At 36.7% G+C, this 18774-nt stretch overlaps 2 protein-coding genes across 5 annotated transcripts in view; both read left to right on the top strand.

Annotated features, from left to right (window-relative positions):
• LOC127414636 (2-oxoglutarate dehydrogenase complex component E1-like) overlaps window positions 1–10037 on the top strand; it is a 50128-nt gene extending 40091 nt beyond the window's left edge. For all 4 annotated transcript variants that reach the window (XM_051652820.1, XM_051652819.1, XM_051652818.1 and 1 more), the window contains 10 exons: window positions 337–465; window positions 567–717; window positions 827–954; window positions 1405–1583; window positions 5429–5500; window positions 6672–6797; window positions 6913–6985; window positions 7997–8160; window positions 8483–8637; window positions 8724–10037. In XM_051652820.1, the coding sequence (XP_051508780.1) occupies window positions 337–465; window positions 567–717; window positions 827–954; window positions 1405–1583; window positions 5429–5500; window positions 6672–6797; window positions 6913–6985; window positions 7997–8160; window positions 8483–8637; window positions 8724–8844 (1298 nt within the window). In that variant the 3' untranslated portion in view covers window positions 8845–10037. The remainder of the gene's footprint in view (window positions 1–336; window positions 466–566; window positions 718–826; window positions 955–1404; window positions 1584–5428; window positions 5501–6671; window positions 6798–6912; window positions 6986–7996; window positions 8161–8482; window positions 8638–8723) is intronic.
• Window positions 10038–13240: 3203 nt separating this feature from the next.
• LOC127414660 (peptidyl-prolyl cis-trans isomerase-like) lies at window positions 13241–18318 on the top strand. The gene is made up of 5 exons (XM_051652860.1): window positions 13241–13409; window positions 17231–17261; window positions 17358–17446; window positions 17670–17842; window positions 17956–18318. The coding sequence occupies exons 1-5, from the start codon at window positions 13341–13343 to the stop codon at window positions 18086–18088; spliced, it is 495 nt and encodes a 164-aa protein (XP_051508820.1). The 5' UTR covers window positions 13241–13340; the 3' UTR covers window positions 18089–18318.
• The last annotated feature ends 456 nt before the right edge of the window (window positions 18319–18774 follow it).

Raw genomic sequence — 18774 nt, 5'->3', positions numbered from 1 at the left:
GGCAAAGTCATGTTTAGAAGATACCAGGCTGCTACAATGCGTGCTTCTGAAGAACTAGCCACTTAAGTTTGCAAGGTTCATGGTATCAAATCTTTACACAGTATTCAGAATACAAACATATTTTGTTTGAGGCTCTGAGTAGCAATTTGAGGACACCTGTATGTTCCGCTTTGTTCCCAGAGTTCAGTTACAGATTTTCCTACCTCTACATGTCATGTTAAACAACTCCGGTAAACATCTGGAAGTGGGCGGTCCTTGGTCGGAATTAACTGCACCCAGCATGAGACTAAGAGACATGTGTATAGATGGTACAAAATAGTTGTTGTTTGTGTTCAGATTTTTTCACTCTGGATGGCCAGCCCAAGAGTATGAGCTGCCCATCTACTGGTCTTTCAGAGGAGGAGCTGACCCACATTGGACAAGTTGCATCATCAGTACCTGTGGAGGACTTTACTATTCATGGAGGTGCACTAGACACAAATGCAATGGCACATAAATATACACATTTTTATGCATTCTTAAACGAGGGTATTACAATAATGCTTGCTTTCCACTCACATGTACAGGTCTGAGTCGTATTTTGAAGAGTCGTGCTGAAATGATCAAGAACAGGACAGTGGACTGGGCTCTGGGGGAGTACATGGCCTTTGGCTCTCTGCTCAAGGAGGGCATACATGTGCGTCTTAGTGGCCAAGATGTGGAGAGAGGAACCTTCAGGTACAAAGTTCTTGTAATTCCGACATGACATGAACGCAACATTATTGTGGATCTCAGCCTGAGGTCCCAGTGTGAGAGGTTACTGACCTGTTGTTTGCTCTCTTTGCAGTCACCGTCACCATGTTCTCCACGATCAGAATGTAGATAAGAGGATCTGCATCCCCATGAATCATATATCCTCTAACCAAGCCCCTTACACTGTCTGCAACAGCTCTCTGTCTGAGTATGGAGTACTAGGTATCCAAACACTCACAGTACACACTAAACTCCAAACCACGGACAATGACACTTTCGACCTGTCAATCATTTTGCACGTTCTCATAGTGTTGTAGTTGAAGTGAATTATTGAGATTTACTGCCATTTTAAGCCATGTTTTTCATAACAGTTGTCTGTTGAGGGTGCTGTTTTGCTGATGTTGTTTTTAACAACTGTTTTTGCATGATGTCGGTCTCAATAAAGCTAATTTGGTGTCTTTGGAGTGCGATTTTTTTTTTTTTTTTTTTTTTTTTTTTTTTTTTTTTTTTTTGAAGAGGGGGCGTGGCTAAGCCAACGGCTCAGTCTCGTGGAAGTACAACGGCTAAAATCGCTTACAACACTTTTAAATGAATTCTCACTCATGTAAACCTTCTTTTTCTATTCTCTTTCATTTTACGTTTGTGTGTTGTTTTTTTGTTTTTTTTTCTTAGGTTTTGAGTTAGGCTTTGCCATGGCCAGTCCTAATGCCCTGGTTCTGTGGGAAGCCCAGTTTGGAGACTTCCATAACACAGCTCAGTGTATAATAGACCAGTTCATCTGCCCTGGTCAAGCTAAATGGGTTCGTCAGAACGGCATTGTCTTACTACTGCCACATGGCATGGAGGGCATGGTAAGACTACAATATCGACAATTCATTCTTCCTCATCGCCTTCTAAAAATCAGTTTCTCATGACCTTATAAACTGCTTAACATTTGCTTTGTTTGTTGTTAATCTGTTTTCTCAAGTTATTTTGTCATCAGTCTTCCACTTTTCTCTCCCCACTTGTCTGTACAAGTTGACTGTAAATGAGTTGATATTGTATTGTATATTGTATAGAGCTGTTCAGTTATGACGTCCATTTGTAACCCGGAAAGCTAATTCATCATGGGTTGCCTCAGGAATTTCATAATGTTTTTTAGAATAGCAGAGTAAAACAAGGTCTGTGATCTTAACATTACTTCAAGAAACTTAAATGTTTTGTTCTACAACATAAATTACATACAGTCATACCTCAAAATTGAATTTTAAAGCCATTGTGTGCTTTCAAAGTAAGTTGCTAACAAATTGCTACATACATACTACAACGGTTGTCTGAATTATCCATCATGTTAACTCATCTTTGTGGTAGTTGTAATATGGGGGTTCCATTAACTGAAAATTCTGTAATTTTTTTACATTTTAAACATTGATGGATAATTCCAAATTCTGTTTGTCATCAGTGTAAATTTATGTTGATATCGGGCATACTGAAAAGGTTCTGTGAACCTGTGCATGTGTGTATGTGCTTTTTCAAATGTTCCTATCAGATATTTTCTATTAAAGCCACAGGTAAATAAAAAATCTTGTTCTAGTGCAGCAGTTAATTGATCATTAGAACTTTCACCCTGGAACTCCTTGGTATCACCACACTCACTTGGGGAGTCAAAAATCTATTATCCGAAAATCTACTGTCATCTACTGGAATGCTACAGCCCTGAATGTAGCCCTAGTACTTAAGGAATGTAAAACAAGAATGACAGATAAAAATAGACCATGATGGAAATTTTACAAATCAGTCCATCAGAGTAATGGATAAAGATTTTTTTGTATCGCAACCTCTGGTTGTAATCCTTATTTAGCAACTTGTTAGCAACTTCTTTTTTAAAACATACAGGGGGGAATTCACTAAGAATGAATTGCACCTGGTAAAAACGCTGTTTTATTTGTCTGTTTTTTTTTTGCATGTGTTGTCTGCGCTCGTTTAGTGCTGATTCACAAAAGCAAATGTGCAGATCAGGCAGTGGTGCATAAGCACCCACAAAATCGCTGCTGAACGCAATTAGCACGCACAATTCTAATCTTGAGAGCCGATTCTGAGCGCTATATCGCAGGAGGATGCCGCAAACCACCGTATTTGATGCACTCTGCCGAAACTGAACAGCATTACTGGTATCCAGACACCTAAATTATCTCTTAAACTTGCGGAAAGTGCGCGTGACTACACCGCACACCAGCATATATGCCAGCTTATAACGTTCTTCTCCATCATTTGATCGTTATTTGATAAATTACTGCTGATATGATCGGTTGAAAATGTTCAAAAACTTCTCTTTTAAATAAAATTAATTTTACCGCCTGCTTTCATTCATGATAAAAGCGCGATCTATATTGCGGCAGGCAAAAGGTGGCGTATTTTGCGTGGAAAGGAATGACTATGACTTCATTTAAATACTTGAGACGCAGTGCAATTTTAGTGCTGATTGCGTCTGCTTAAACTAGATTGCGGGTGGTTAGTGAATAAGATGCAAGATTTAGCACTGAAATACCACACGCAAAAAGTGCCGTAACTGTTTAAAGAATTTGCCCCACATGTGTCTTCTAGGGCTGGGTATCGCCAGCCACCTTCACGATACGAGATGTATTGCTTTACACATCACAATTCAAGATATCACAATATATCATGATATCATGATTCAATTCCAATTCATTTTGGTATATTTCAGTTATAATGTCCATTTTGCTTTCATACAGTATGAAATAAATTCTCCTTCAGCTAATGTTGTTATTAATTGTACAGGGGACCTTCTAACTTTGTAAACTGAGGAAATATACATTTTGCAAATTTTATTTTATCATTAGTTATTCATCATTTTGTTCACATTTTAGCTTTTTAAAAATGTGCATATTCCTTGTATTACATCAGTAAATATGATGTATTTAAATTGATATATACACTACCAGTTGTGTTTTTTTTTTTTTTTTTTTTTTTTTTCACATTTTAGAATAATAGTAAAGTCATCAAAACTATGGAATAACATAAATGGAACTATGGGAATTATGTTGTGACTAAACAAAATCCAAAATAAATCAAAACTGTGTTATATTTTAGCATCTTCAAAGTAGTCACCCTTTGCCTAGAATTTGCAGATTTTCTCAACCAACTTCTTGAGGTATCACCCTGGGATGCTTTTTAAACAGTATTGAAGGAGTTCCCATCTATGTTGGGCACTTATTGGCTGCTTTTCTTTATTATTTGGTCCAAGTCATCAATTTCAAAAATGTTTTTTTTATTTTTTTTTATTAAATTTTAGTTTTATAATGAAATAAATGAATATGTTGGCACAATTATATTTTTGTCTACAAAACTAATTTCAAACATTTAAGCATACTCCTTCAGATCAAAAGAGTTTTAAGATCACGAGAAACATTTCAGTCAAGAGTTTATAAACTGTTTGACCGTGTGTGTGTGTGTGTGTATGTGTGTGTATATGTATATATATATATATATATATATAATATATATATATATATATATAATATATATTGTTGCATGTTTATTTTTTATATGCCTAATTTGTTCTATTTGCAAGTATTTAAATTGATTGAACGCATGCTAAAAACAGAGCTGCCTTATAAAAAAACGCCAGCAGGAGCTTTAATGAGAGAGGAGAAGAATGGCTTCTTTATAGTATCCGTGCTATTTGTGGTTTGAATTAAATGTTTCTATTTTTGCTGTTTTTGATCAACACATGACTGTAAAGAACAAAGGATATTTAAAGAGACATTATTCTGCGATAAATAGATTGTGTGGATCTCGTCTTTGGACGCACAAACAGAACGAGTCAAAGCAAACTTTTACTCTGAACACGCAGTGAAAGATCGTGTTGAACTTCTCCACTGTACTACTCAATCACTGGTGAGTGAAATCTGAACATTTACCAGCCAGTGGCTAATCACTTACTGTTTTAGTCACATTTAGAGGGTTGCGCACGCTGTAGAGTAAAAAAGCAATCTTTGGAATTTCAAGAATTGATGTCAGGGTCATGCTAATGAAGATTGCGAATAATAGGAAAGTCTTAGCCTGGCCCTAGAGCCAAATGTGTGAGAGAGACCCAGTGTGGCCTTGAGAAAAGGGCTCAGTTTTAGTCTCACACGCTCCTCATAGAATTGACTGCACTGAAGAACGCAGCTCTCAAAGTTTGTACTTATTCAGACATCTTGCTGCTTAATTGAAATGCTGGACATGATATGAAAGCACAAATAGCTGTATATAATATCGATACATGGATCTGAAGTAACACCTCAGTATCATGAGAAAGAAATAATCAATATTTGATTGTATCGACTCGGCCCTAGTGTCTTCAAAATTGATATGTTGTTGAGCAAAACAGGAAACTCTCCTCAAGTAATGTTGATCACATTATTTTACACAATAATCGAAACTGCTATTCAAAAAACCCACTAGAATTTCCAGAGGGAACCTATGGCTTGGAAATGCTAATTTTCTTGGGTTTTAGTTCTGCAAATTGAAAAGCTCTTTGGTCCAATTTATATTGTATTGTATCGAGCATTTTACACAGAAATGCATAGTTGCACATTTGGACATACACATATTATGTACTGTATGTCTTCAAGCTATACTTACAGCCATTTCCACCAGCCCAGTCATGTGGTAGTCTATTATTCTGTAATTCTTTCTGGTTCATTCTCTGCAGGGTCCAGAACACTCATCTGCCCGTCCGGAGCGCTTCCTGCAGATGTGTAATGATGACCCTGACTTCAACCCTGTAAGACTGCCCATATCTACCTAACACAACTCTTAACATCTAAAAACAGGTTTACTTGACTGCTGTCAGAGTTGGGAGGGTTACTTTTGAAATGTATTCCACTACAGATTACAGAATACATGCTGTAAAATGTAATTTGTAACATATTCCGTTAGATTACTCAAGGTCAGTAATGTATTCTAAATACTTTGGATTACTTCTTCAGCACTGGTAGATTTTTTCACTTGTTTTGACTATAAAAACTCTGCCAGTACAGTTAGACAAAATACACATGTTAAAAATACATTCTCTGAAAAACCTAAATATCTTATGCAGTGATGTTTCTAAAACAAGATAAATCAAACTGATCTTGTTTTAAGGATTTTTAGATATTTTTACAGGAAAACAATACAAAAATTATTATCAAGAATATGATTTGTGCCCTAATATCAAAGGTCTTACAAGAAAGAAAGAAATTATGATCTAATATGAATTTTCTTGATTAAAAAAAAAAATATGATAGTGCCTGGTAACGTGCATGTAAAATGGCTAGAAATAGCATTTTAGCTTAGTGTAAAACTGACAATTTACACAAGGTTTATTTCTATTTCTTCTGCTCCAAACTTACTTTAAACTTACTTCTCTGTCTGCTCGGATGAATGTAACACATCATAAGAAAGTGTTTCACCGCTGTTCAAACGCTCTTTGGATCACATCATTTATATGTATAAATGTTTTCCATCTGATAGGACTAAATATTAAATGAAACAAATGACAATAAATTCAAAGTAATCTGTTCAGTAATCAAAATACTTTTTGAATGTAACTGTATTCTAATTACCAATGATTTAAATTTTAACTGTAGTGGAATACAGTTACTTATATTTTGTATTTTAAATACGTAATCCTGTTACATGTATTCCGTTACTCCCCAACCCTGACTGCTGTATTGTGACATCTTTTGTTAGCTTGTTTATTTATAGTGTCATTCTGGACCAGTCAGATTTTACAGTTGGTGGGACTACCTGAAGTGCAAAAAATTGAAACCATAACAATACCTCAAGAGATTTGATTTAGCACTTTAAGCTTTATCATGTTGTGCTTGGTTAGGACATGATGTTCGTATAAACAAAGATTTCATAACTATTCACCAAGCTGAACAATGTTTACGTGCTTTTTATTTTGGCTGCAGAAAATCACAGATGACTTTGAGGTTCGTCAGCTGTATGACTGTAACTGGATTGTTGTGAACTGTTCCACTCCCGCCAACTATTTCCATGTGCTGAGGAGGCAGATCCTTCTTCCCTTCAGGAAACCTGTGAGTTCACTTGTCTGAGAGCATCAGAACCATTTAATGATTCATCAAATTAATTGTTTGTTTAAATAATTGATTCAAATTTAAATGTAATTTCTTTTTTTTTCTTTTTTTTTAGCTCATTATTTTCACCCCCAAATCGCTGCTGCGCCATCCAGAGGCCAAGTCTAACTTTGACCTGATGCTACCAGGTCAGACACATTTTTTGCATTAAAACAGTCATAATTTAGTAATAAATTAGCATTTTCCACCCTGTCTCTGGCCTTCTGTCTGAAACACTCGATTTTGGCCTAAGCACCTCCTTAAAACTTCAATGTAAATGCCCACTGTTTTAATTGGCTAACATCATGCAGCCCCTCAAATACAGCCATATTTGAAACTCAATCAGAAGAGAATGAACCAGCTCAACAACATTATAAAACTAAATGTCAGGGTTTACACATAACACACATTCAACACATTGCATCAAAATATATTAAACTGTTCATCTCATGCACAACTGTTAACACTCACACCCTGTCTACACCAGATACAAGAGTTGCATCAAAAGCAATAGAATCCATTATAATCAATGATGCTGTCTACCATGGAAGTGTCCATTGCGTTACATCCACATCTAGTTTCCAGTACCATTCCTTCATGTTATCATATGCCAACAACTAAAAATAGCGCAGATGGGCAAAGAACGCTTCCATGACAGAGAGCTTTTCCTCTTCAGAGTTGTAACTTGACACTGCGTCTTTTAAAAGCGGCCCGAGATATGTAGCAAGCGGTCAAAGACATCTGTCTGTGCATGTTTATGTAGAAAAACATTTAAATCCAGACAGGCACATGAAGGTGTCCTATGTAATTCCATTTAGGATGAATCTTCCATGACAGGCCCAATCTCTTTGTGACTGACTGAGCACCAGTGGGCGGGGCCAAGGGTGCAATGATGGAAAAATAGGCATTGCATATGCAGATGTATTTGGTCCTTGTGACATCACAAATTCCAAACAAGCTGTTTTTGCAGCTTGGTTTAATTAAAAATGCTCTTTTTCTATTAAGGAGAAGTTTTCAGTTCTGAAACTTACAGTATGATGACATCTTGTTTGTCAAAAGATCAAGGAAAATTTGATTCCTCATGTCATGACCCCTTTAAGACTCAGGGGGATGAACTCGGATAACTCTTAAGTGATCTTTAACTGTGTGTATTTCTTCAGGCACTCATTTCCAGCGTGTGATCCCAGAGGAAGGAGTCGCGGCCAAAAATCCCTCAGAGGTCAAACGCATCATCTTCTGTACAGGAAAGGTCTACTATGAGCTCACACGAGAACGCAAAGCACGTAACATGGAGAGTTCTGTGGCTATCACTCGCATTGAGCAGGTACCAATGTCTTCTGTATTCATACTTTTAGTAAAGGCCTTATCGTATGTGACCCGCTCCATTATTTTGAGTCACTTTGACCAAGCAAAAATTTTGAGCTTTATGCATTAAATTAGAAAGGAAAGTCTTGGCTTTCTAATGATATAATAATTCATTTATTTTCTTTGTAGAGAGAAAATCATTTAAATATTGGCTGTTTTTAACAGCCAGTTGAGAAAATGGCCTCAAAAGATTGCAAACAAATTTTTAGACATTTGACAGAATTTGAAGATTTCTTCAAAAGTTTATTAAATCTCTAATTCTCTCTCTCACTCTTCCCCAGCTCTCTCCATTCCCTTTCGACTTGGTGAAGGCTGAGACTGAGAAGTATCCCAACGCTGACCTGGTCTGGTGTCAAGAGGAGCATAAGAACCAGGGTTACTATGACTACGTCAAGCCCCGCATGCGCACCACCATCAGTCGTGCCAAGCCTGTCTGGTAAACTCTCCTCTGCTCTTTTAGAACTGTTATATTCCTGTTGGTCTATATTTTCACAAATCCTCACTCTACCTTCGTGTTTGTAGGTATGCTGGCCGTGATCCTGCTGCTGCTCCTGCCACTGGAAACAAGAACACCCATCTTCTGGAGCTGAAGCGTTTCTGTGACACTGCCTTCAACCTGGACGCCTTCAAAGACCACATCTAAATCTATCCACCAATCAGCAAAGAAAACAAAAACTCTCAAACACCTGATTCCCCATCAACCAAAAACACCATGCTATTTTATTCATCCAAAAAAGAATAGACTACAGAATGCAGTTTTATCTGTTGTGTTAAAGCATACAAGATCCACTCTCCATTCTAGACAAACACTCATGTTTATGTGATTACATCAGACCAAGCTCTCTCATTGTGTATCTGAAATTTGAGTTTAACAGGCTCTTGTTCATTTCAAGCATTTATGCCAGTGTCTCCCAGTTAAACACCAAAAAATAAGACACATGAAGGGCAACAGATACAAATTCACAAAGGTTGCTTTTAATAAACAGAGACCTAATAACACATGAAATATACCTATATATATATTAGTGTTTTCAACCAAAGTACAGTTCCAGTCCTGTTGATAAGAACTTTCTTAAACATGAAATCTTTTGCTTCTAAACTAATAGTTGAGGGGTTTTATGTCATGATGGTTGGTGGACAATTTTCTGAGTGCTACTTGCATCCCAACTATCAACAGCTGTATGGCTTTACTTTGTATGTTCGTGGTTTCTTTTCTGTGAATTGTTTTACTTTATGTATTGACAGTTGTGGGCTAAATTTAAAATAAGGAAAAATGTTGGCACATACATTTGTAATGTCTCATTAGTGGGGAAAAATTACACTATCTGTATCTTTGCACTGTTCTCTGGTAAGAGGAAAAAAACAGTTGGTTCTCTGAAAGTTGGTGTTGCATTTGTATGAATGTATTTATGTAAAAATGATTGTCTCTCGGAGGTGGAAAGGCTCAATATCAAAATCAGGATTCTTAGTTCCTCTGTTCAGGCAGTTTTGTCTCTGATCTGTTATAATTTGCCTAAAGATTGCACTGCACACTTGTCCAATCACTGATGTGGCCTGGTGCAGATGTAAAATAATCCCCACAAATCCTTCTTTTACCATCTGATAACTTGTGCCATAAAAGCCCATCCCAGCTGCAGCAAGACTGGATATGTCTAGCAGGACAATAAGACAAAATGTTATCTGTTTGTGGTTTCTCTTTTACATAGAAACAGGAGATCACATCCTTTTGGCACTTTTAAAGAGAAAGCAAATTATTTTATTTTGTTTTCCGAGGATTAAAATGTTGTCCTTGTAACAGTTTAGCTTCATCTACTCAATAAACTCAATATCATCTCAGATATTTAAAGTTGTTCCTTTATTGGTTGTTTTGCAAACGGGATTGTTATGCAGGTAGAGGAGGCACTAGAGCAGAGGTGCCAAAAGTTGGCCCGTGGTGACCTTTGATTTGGCCCGCCTTGCCATAGATCACAAGAGGGGAAAAAATAAATAAATATGGCATTGATGCGGCTCTTCGTCTTTAATTAATCTTTTTGTTTTAACATTTTTTATTTATTTTTTATTTTGTTGCATTACAAAAGCTATAGCTTATTTGAAAAGTAGAGAGTATAAGTGATTTATTTTTTTTAATGTATATGCGTACTTCAATGACCTTTAAATACGTGTTGTCTGAAAGTTCGCTCCATTGGCCATCTCAGGTGCCACCCCAAAATCTTCACTATGATTGGCCAGCTCCAAAGTCGGAGGTGTGCCTTCAATACCGCCAGACAGAACCTAATTGGTTTAAAACGGAGCGGGAGCGGGAGCGGGAACTGAAGCGGTGTCAAGAAATGACAGGTAATTAGGTGAACTCGCGGAACAGTGCATACAGTCATGCGAAATGAAATATGGCGTGAACGCGCACTATACGTTGTGCAGCATTTCATATCCGCGTGAACGCGACCACTGAAGCGCACCTGTGAAGCGGGCTTGATAAAGTCAGGTGAGGGAGCATTTCAGTATAAACATCAGTTCCATTCACAAGAAACACCGCATGACATTACAACAAGCACTATAACTGAGCAGACCAGAACTCTCAAAAATACATTTTCTGCCCTGCCAGCTAGACAAAAACGGTAAAGCAGTAAACTAATTCTTCATATTTCTTCTTATTTTGACTAAAACCCATTTTGGGGTGTGTATAACATCTGTGTGCCTCATACTGTAATTCGTTTGTCAAATGTGAGGATAAACTATATGCCAGAAAACAGATAGCTGCAAGTTTTTAATAACCATAAAATACAATGCCATATTTTGGCAGGTTCTTAATCATAATCACATTTTGGTTCAACGAAATTAATAGGCTTCTCAATTTTTTAATTTGCAGAAATGTGCTTCGTAGCTTTTATTTCCTTTCATAATGTAATGCATTCAGCCTTAAAAAGTCGCCTTTTAAGAAAAGAAGCAAAAGTGCAGTTCAAGTTTTTGATATCACAACAGGAAAACAGTTTTAATGTCAAATAAAATGCATTTACTACGCAAAAACATTTTACAGCATTGTTTAATTAAATAATCCTATAACATTTGGCAGTCCCAGTAAATGGTAATACTGAGTGAAATCCAGGACAATGTGTTGCCTAGGTCTATAAGAAATATCTTTAATATCTTCTTTGTCACAAAACAATATCCTACTTGATAGTATTACGTCATGCCATTGTATGTTCATCTCTCCAAAACTCTGCAAAAGAAACAGTAACCAGAGACGCTTACATTTTTAGCAGACATTTTATTCAGAGTGACTCACAAATGAGAAAGAGACGCAACATCCATAAAAAATTATATTGAAATCAATTATGTGCAAGTATAGGACACTTGATGATTTTACTTTGAGAGTTCTGTGTGTTTTGCAGTATTAATATTTAATTTTAAAATAATACAGTTTGATATATATACAACGTTTAGTTTTGGCCCACTGCCCTCAATCAAGTTAGATTTTTGGCCCTTCATAGGAAAAAGTTTGGGCACCTCTGCACTAGTGTTCAAATAACATCCTTATTCAATGGTATAGTTCACCCAAAAAAGAAAATTAACTTACTTGTTTCCATTGAACACTAAAGGAGATGTCGGTCCTTAATCACCATTCACTTTCATTTGATCTTTTATCTATACAATGAAAGATGTGACTAAGGATAACATTCCGACTTTCTTCTGCAGAACACAAACAAAGATTTTTAGAAGAATATTTCAGCTCTCTAGATCCATACTATGTAGAGAAACATCAGTATTTCAGTCTAATTTTACCATAAATTCTCCTCCCTGCCCAGTAGGTGGCGATATGCATGAAAAATGCAAATCACCAAAGATTCATGGTATAAAAGGATTTAAATTTTGATTTGTTTCTCACGCACACCTATCATATCACTTCTGAAGATATGGATTTAACCACTGGAGTCTTATAGATTACTTTTATGCTGCCTTTATGTGCTTTTTGGAGCTTCAACATTTTGGTCCCCATTCACTTGCTAGCTTTGCATTGTGTAAACAGAGCTGAGATATTCTTGTAAAAATCTTTGTGTTCTGCAGAAGAAAGACAATCATACACATCTGGGATGACATGATGGTGAGTAAATGATGATGAGAGAATTTTCTTTTTTGGGTGAACTATACCTTTAACAGCTCCTTTTGTGTTCCACGGAAGTAAGGAAGTCAAACAGGTTTGGAACAACATTTTTTGGAGAACTATCCCTTTAATCTGTGTGTGTCATATTTATATCCAAAATTACATGTGCATTTTCCTGGTATTTATGTTTTGAGGAGGACACCAACTAAAGCCTTGATATGATAGGTGTGGGTGGGAAACAGATCAATATTTAAGTACTGCTGCTGCGAAATGTAGATTCAACAACCTCTTAACTAATTAATATATATATATATATATATATATATATATATATATATATTATAATTATTTTATTTTTGAGGTGGGTGATGACGTCAAACAAGTCCACAAGAATGTAAGAACGCAAAAAGAACGGACATTGAGAAACAGCCCTTTTTTACTCAAAATCTCCTCTTTCACTTTCAAATTCTTTGTAGATATCGCCATCTACTGGGCAGGGAGGTGAATTTATAGTAAAAAAGGGACTGAAATATTGATCTGTTTCTCTCCCACACCTATCATATCACTTCTGAAGATATGGATTTAACCACTGGAGTCGTCTGGATTACTTTTATGCTGCCTTTATGTGCTTTTTGGATCTTTACAGTTTTGGTCACCATTCATTTACATTGTATGGACCTACAGAGCTGAGATATTCTTCTAAAAATCTTTGTTTGTGTTCTGCAAAAGAAAGAAAGTCATACACATCTGGTATGGTATGAGGGTGAGTAATTAATGAGAGAATTTAATTTTTTTGGGTGAATTTTATCTTTAATGCGTGTGTCAGTGCCAGTTTTTATGATGATATTTCATTGGTTCTTGTTTGTGTCACTCAGAGCATTCAAACACTCTTATTGGATGGAAACAGCTTTATGGCGTCTTCTCTGGTAATTATATAGCTCATCGGCCTTCTTCCTCTCTTTTCTCCACACTAAGTCCACGCGTGAAAAGCGGTCTACGCGCTTCAACTCCAGCATCATCTAAAAGCAGAGGGATCTTAAGCCATGGCAAGGCCCAGAGTTTTCTTCGATATCACCGCCAACGGCAGCCCACTCGGAAGAGTGGTCATGGAGGTAACATATATGCACCATTCATTCATTTTTGCAATCCTCTGTTTGATGTAACAACGGTGTAATTTTCCACTCGAGAGTGAGTTTGTGCGCGCGCCTTTGGATCGGTTGCAACTCTTACAAAAGCCCGTCTTGAGTGAAGCTCGTGGAAAGGCAACATGCACCACCTTATGCACACACTGTGCTGCAAAACTTGATCTTGAATACCGTTAAGCTGCAGGGGTGTGTGCATTTAAAAATAATACTATTTTTGGTCAGACAACTTGGGTTCTTTTCCTTATAATCTCGTGATTTAGTCATAGTCAAACAAGTTTCGCAACTACTTGGGAAATTAAAGTAGGACCTTTAGTCTTTTCTTGCCTAACGGTGTCATGCTTTCCAAAAAGCTATTCACATGCTGCTTAAATTGGGGATTTATTGAATTAGAGTGTACAATTTTAGGGGCATTGCGAAGGGGTGCAATAGTGGTATTGAGTATCCGGCAGTATGTAGTGTGTTTATTTTTTATTTATTTTTTTATTAATAATTCACAACGTGGTTCGGTTATCAGTTTAGTTTCTGCATATCGGGACGCTTAACTGGGATGTGCGTTGATGTGAAGGTGCTTTTAATGGTATTTCGAAGCTTCAGTAAACCTGTTCTTCAAGTGCAGCTGCGATAATAATCTTAGAAATTAATTGCCAGTCGTCATTTATTTATACAACTCGAGCTGCAGCAGGTCGCGCTTGAACACCTCGCCTAAAACAAGTATTTATTTTTAGTTCATGCAGACATTAATCAGTGTGCATCACTTTTTATTTCATGAATAGTGCCATCATTCTAGTTTAAGGGCCGGTGAATTTATTAATCTAAGTCAACGAAGTGTTTGATAGCTGGCCGAGTGAATTAAGAGTTAGGGCTCAGTTTGGGGAACACTGCGGAAAGGTCCCATGCATTGAATGAATGGGTAGGGGGCTCCGCTCCTTTGTTTAGTCCCGGTACCGGGAAGGCGAGTTTAGCCAATAGGCCCAAATTCTGCGCCTCGCCCCTCAGAGCGACTCAAAGCAACTGCGGATCTCCGTTTGTATGTGATCTTAAAACGCTGCATTCTTCCTGTCAATGGGAAGCAGTTCCTGTAGTCGCGTGCTTCCTGACTGGAAGCTATTTTCCATGTTCCTGGAAAGTTCTCAGTGTGAGGGGGGATGGGATGGGACCGTCTTCGAGGCGCTGCGGAAAATTCCATATAGCCGCTATAATCGTCAACCGATGCATTCTTTGCATTACTGCGCGGTCTTATTTCTGCTCTGTTATATACTTGAGGAATTTCAGGCTGTTACTATATATTATTACTGAAATCGTCTTGTGATGGTTTAACAAACCTAAGTTTCAAATAGCATTTACTTGATAAAAGTAAATTCTTTCAAACCGGCCATTTTGATGCATCGTTTAGTAAAAACCCGGTTATGTCACATGAACACATGGTCAGCTTATTTGCTCTGCTATTGCATAATTTAGTATTTAGGCGAAAAGTATACACACTATGCTGCTTACTTGCACTTTAGCCTACTTGCTATGACCATGAGTTTTTCTTCCTCACACGTTGTAATTTAACTAGTGGCTGTTGTGTTGCCTTCAAAGACTATATTTAGTCCGAGATGGACCACTTGTATTCAAATGAATGGGAGAAATTGTAACACCCAATATGGTGGTTGTAGAAAGGAAGGAGCCAATCACCTATCGTAGTTTTTTTTAAAGTAATCTGAGCTAAAGAAGCACAATTTGATACCATTCAGATTTTACTGCTGATTTAAAGTGTTCTTTAATCGTAATCTTGACCAATCGTTTTGGACATTTCTGTTTTTCCCCATTTAAATGGATAGGAGCTGTCCTTTTTTTTTTTTTTTTTTTTTTCTTCACTTGTAACCATAGAAAATTAGGGAGCCCTTAGAGGACCCCCGATTCTGTTGGCTACAAGAACTTTTAAAATCCTATGCGATCGCTGTATGATTCATTTTCCCTTTACTCTTTAAATATGACAGTAACTTGAATTGTCACATCCTGTTATTAAACGGAAGATATAAATAGTAAACTGAACTTCTTTAGTGTGAACTTTTGTGGAAGTGCTCTGTACTCTATTCCTGAAGGTGTTTGTATAATTTCTGCTTGTTCAATAATAAAAAGATATAAATGGTTTGAAACATTTATCTGTTCTGTTTTCTTCAGTTAGCCTATTAGCTTAGCATACAGCTAGTTTCTCCTCATCTTTCATTAAATTTCTCCTCACTGTCGCCACCTAGTGGTTCGGTGGTATGATTGAATTCAAAAGAACTTTTTAATTTGCCATGTATTTAATGATTTTACAAACTTCTAATTTTTTAAATCTTTGTGGTTATGGTTAGGTTTAGAATGATGGATAGGTGAAGGTCTAGGGCTGCTGCGGGACTCCAAATAAACACAACAAACAGTGTATGAATGTGGCATCTAACTGTTCCAAGACTTCAGGATTTCACTGGATATTTGGAAGGGGCCAAATTGTAGTGGGCGTGTCTTGTAGTAGTGTTGTAGGATGCAGACAGACCCCTCCAATTGTTTTGCATTCCTTCGCAATAAATGTATCATAGTTTTACTAAAATAACCATATTTTAACCTTGATATTCATAGTAAAACCATGGTAATACAGGAAAACAAAAACTATGGTAATAAAATTTGTGGTTATTTTTAGATATTACTAAAGTAAACACAAGATTTACCATGGTTAATCTATAGTAAAACCATGGTTACTATATGGATTCAGTATACTGTATAAAAAACATTGTTTCTGCACAACAAATATATATATATATATATATATATATATATATATATATATATATATATATATCGTTACTTAACTTTTCATAGTTACTACAATTGTTCTATAGTAAAGCCATGGTTCCCGTCCAAAAAAAAAAAAAATGGTTAGCCTGCAACAGTCATAGTCACTACAATATTACACTAGAAAAAAATGTTTTCCACCAAAAATTATGGTTGCTACAGTCTACAATATTGGTAGCACTTTATTATAAGGTTACATTTGTTAACATTAGTAAATGCATTAGTTATCATTAACAAAAAATATTGTTCATTATTAGTTAATGTTGGTTAATAAAAATACAATTGTTGTTTTGTTCATAGTGCATTAACTAATGTTAACTAATACAACTTTTGATTTTAAAAATCAAAAGTTGGTATTAACATTAACCAATATTAATAAACGCTATAAAATTATTATTCATTGTTTGTTCATGTTAACTAATGTTGTTAACAAATGTAGTCTTATATTAAAGTGTTACCACAATATAACTATAGTAAAACAGTAGTTAAACTATTGTATTTGCATAGTAAAACCATAATACCCACAAATTATGATTTGTATTACCATAGTTTGTTTTCCTGTCGCTATGGTTTCACTACCAATATCATGATTAAAATATGGTTACTGTAGTAAAACCAGGGTAAACCTATTGCGAGGGCACGCAAAACTTATTCCGAGGGAACGCAAACTATTTCAGAAAAAAAATTCCCGCCCTGTCCTCTAAGCGGCTCCATAGAAAAGATTGCTGCAGAGTGGAGTAACTTGCCTTGAAAGCGACTTTGGTAGCCTGCAGTGCGATCACACGTGCAGATGCATTCCAGCAAGACACTTGTCCTCTCACACGAGCAGTTTCCCAGTTTGTTGCATAGATTGTACAATGTGATCATGCAGCTGTAGTGAACAGTTGTTTAAAAATTGACCTTGGTAATTTTAATATGAATATGCCTTTTATTTCAAGTGTCCTTATACAATTTTCTATTTGTTTAAACAGCTGAGAGCTGATGTTGTACCCAGAACAGCAGGTACTCTTCCCTCCCCCCCTTGGTTTTTATTTAATTTTGTTGTTCACAAGTTTGATTTTTGAAGCTCTTATCACTCTTAATCTCACTCCCTTTTAGAGAATTTCAGGCAGCTGTGCACAGGACAGCCTGGCTATGGCTACAAAGGATCCATCTTCCACCGTATCATCCCTAACTTCATGTGTCAGGTATGAAAGATGGATAATGTGTTTGGCCATGTATGCCTCATCTGGAATGTCTTATTTGTGGGTGGCTTTGTGCATGTCTCTGCATTCCATTACTGCTTTAAAAGGTGAGCATAATTGCTTCATGTTTTTTTATTATCTCACAGCTGCTAAGACTTGATGCTGTGCAGTGAGCTTTTTGCCTATGGTTTGCCATACTGTTCTAATGTAAATCTTTTGGAAACAGGGTGGTGACTTCACAAAGCACAATGGAACTGGTGGCAAGTCCATTTATGGCAACAAGTTTGAAGATGAGAATTTCACACTGAAACACACCAGCGCTGGTATTCTGTCTATGGCCAATGCTGGACCCAACACCAATGGTTCCCAGTTTTTCATCTGCACAGAAGTTACTTCATGGTGAGTTAGTCAAGCATGCATGAACACACTCATACATGCTTTCGCAGGCTTGATCCATAGTGTAGTGAATATTGTTTTAAATGTAACTTGTGTGTCCTGACCTCTTCCCCCAGGCTGGACGGCAAGCACGTTGTCTTTGGACAGGTTGTGGAGGGCATGGATGTTGTCAAGAAAATGGAGGGTTATGGCACCAGCAGTGGAAAAACCAGTGCCAAGATTGTCATTGCTGACTGTGGCCAGCTGTAAACACCTCAAACACCAACTTTCACCCAAACCCTAGTCTAGTACCTCTGAGTGCTCCCTCTTCTGAATCCTGCCGCTTACCGCAACATTCCTCCAAATTTTATAACCCCCTCATCCCTCAGTCATCCATCATTGTCCTTTGACAAGTTACCATTTTGCCGTTTTCATTTGCAAATGAGTTCCTGTAGGCTTATTTGTCAAAATCTGGAAATAAAAGAAGTATTTGGCCTTTGCTTCAGTTTTTACACTTTCCGGGTTTCTTTTGAAGCTTATTTATATGCATTTATGAATTAGTATTTAAGGTCCTCTAGCATTTTCTTATGATTTAGGAGGTTTTAGCCCATTTTGATTTCAGTTTGTTCAAAAGTGTCCATTTGTAGTTAAGGATGTGATCACTGCAATTGCTTTGTTGTCTTAATGTTGTTAATCAGCATAATGTTATTCTTGTTTTGAGGGGTAATGCTATCTGCCCAGCTGGAAAATGTGTAATCTTAGCTGCATGAACAATGGATGCCGTTTTATAGTTGACCTGTAACACAATCAGCTGAGGCTGCTTTGCCTGTGAGCCAAATGTTATTCATTGCATCACATTTTATTCAGGATTAATGTGGTTTTTAAAACTGTTATGCTGATTTGGCAAACTTTTATTGAACTATGAATCCATTAACAGTTCGTACAAGGTTATAATA

Source organism: Myxocyprinus asiaticus, chromosome 24 (genome assembly GCF_019703515.2).
Source record: "Myxocyprinus asiaticus isolate MX2 ecotype Aquarium Trade chromosome 24, UBuf_Myxa_2, whole genome shotgun sequence".
NCBI lineage: Eukaryota > Metazoa > Chordata > Actinopteri > Cypriniformes > Catostomidae > Myxocyprinus > Myxocyprinus asiaticus.
This window is presented reverse-complemented; position numbering and strand designations above follow the sequence as displayed.

Excerpts from the sequence above, each read along its gene's own strand:
- LOC127414660 (XM_051652860.1), top strand. The coding sequence starts at position 13,341 with ATGGCAAGGCCCAGAGTTTTCTTCGATATCACCGCCAACGGCAGCCCA. Across the intron at positions 13,410-17,230 it reads TCGGAAGAGTGGTCATGGAG|CTGAGAGCTGATGTTGTACC; the intron begins GTAACATATATG and ends TTGTTTAAACAG. Across the intron at positions 17,447-17,669 it reads TCCCTAACTTCATGTGTCAG|GGTGGTGACTTCACAAAGCA; the intron begins GTATGAAAGATG and ends TTTTGGAAACAG.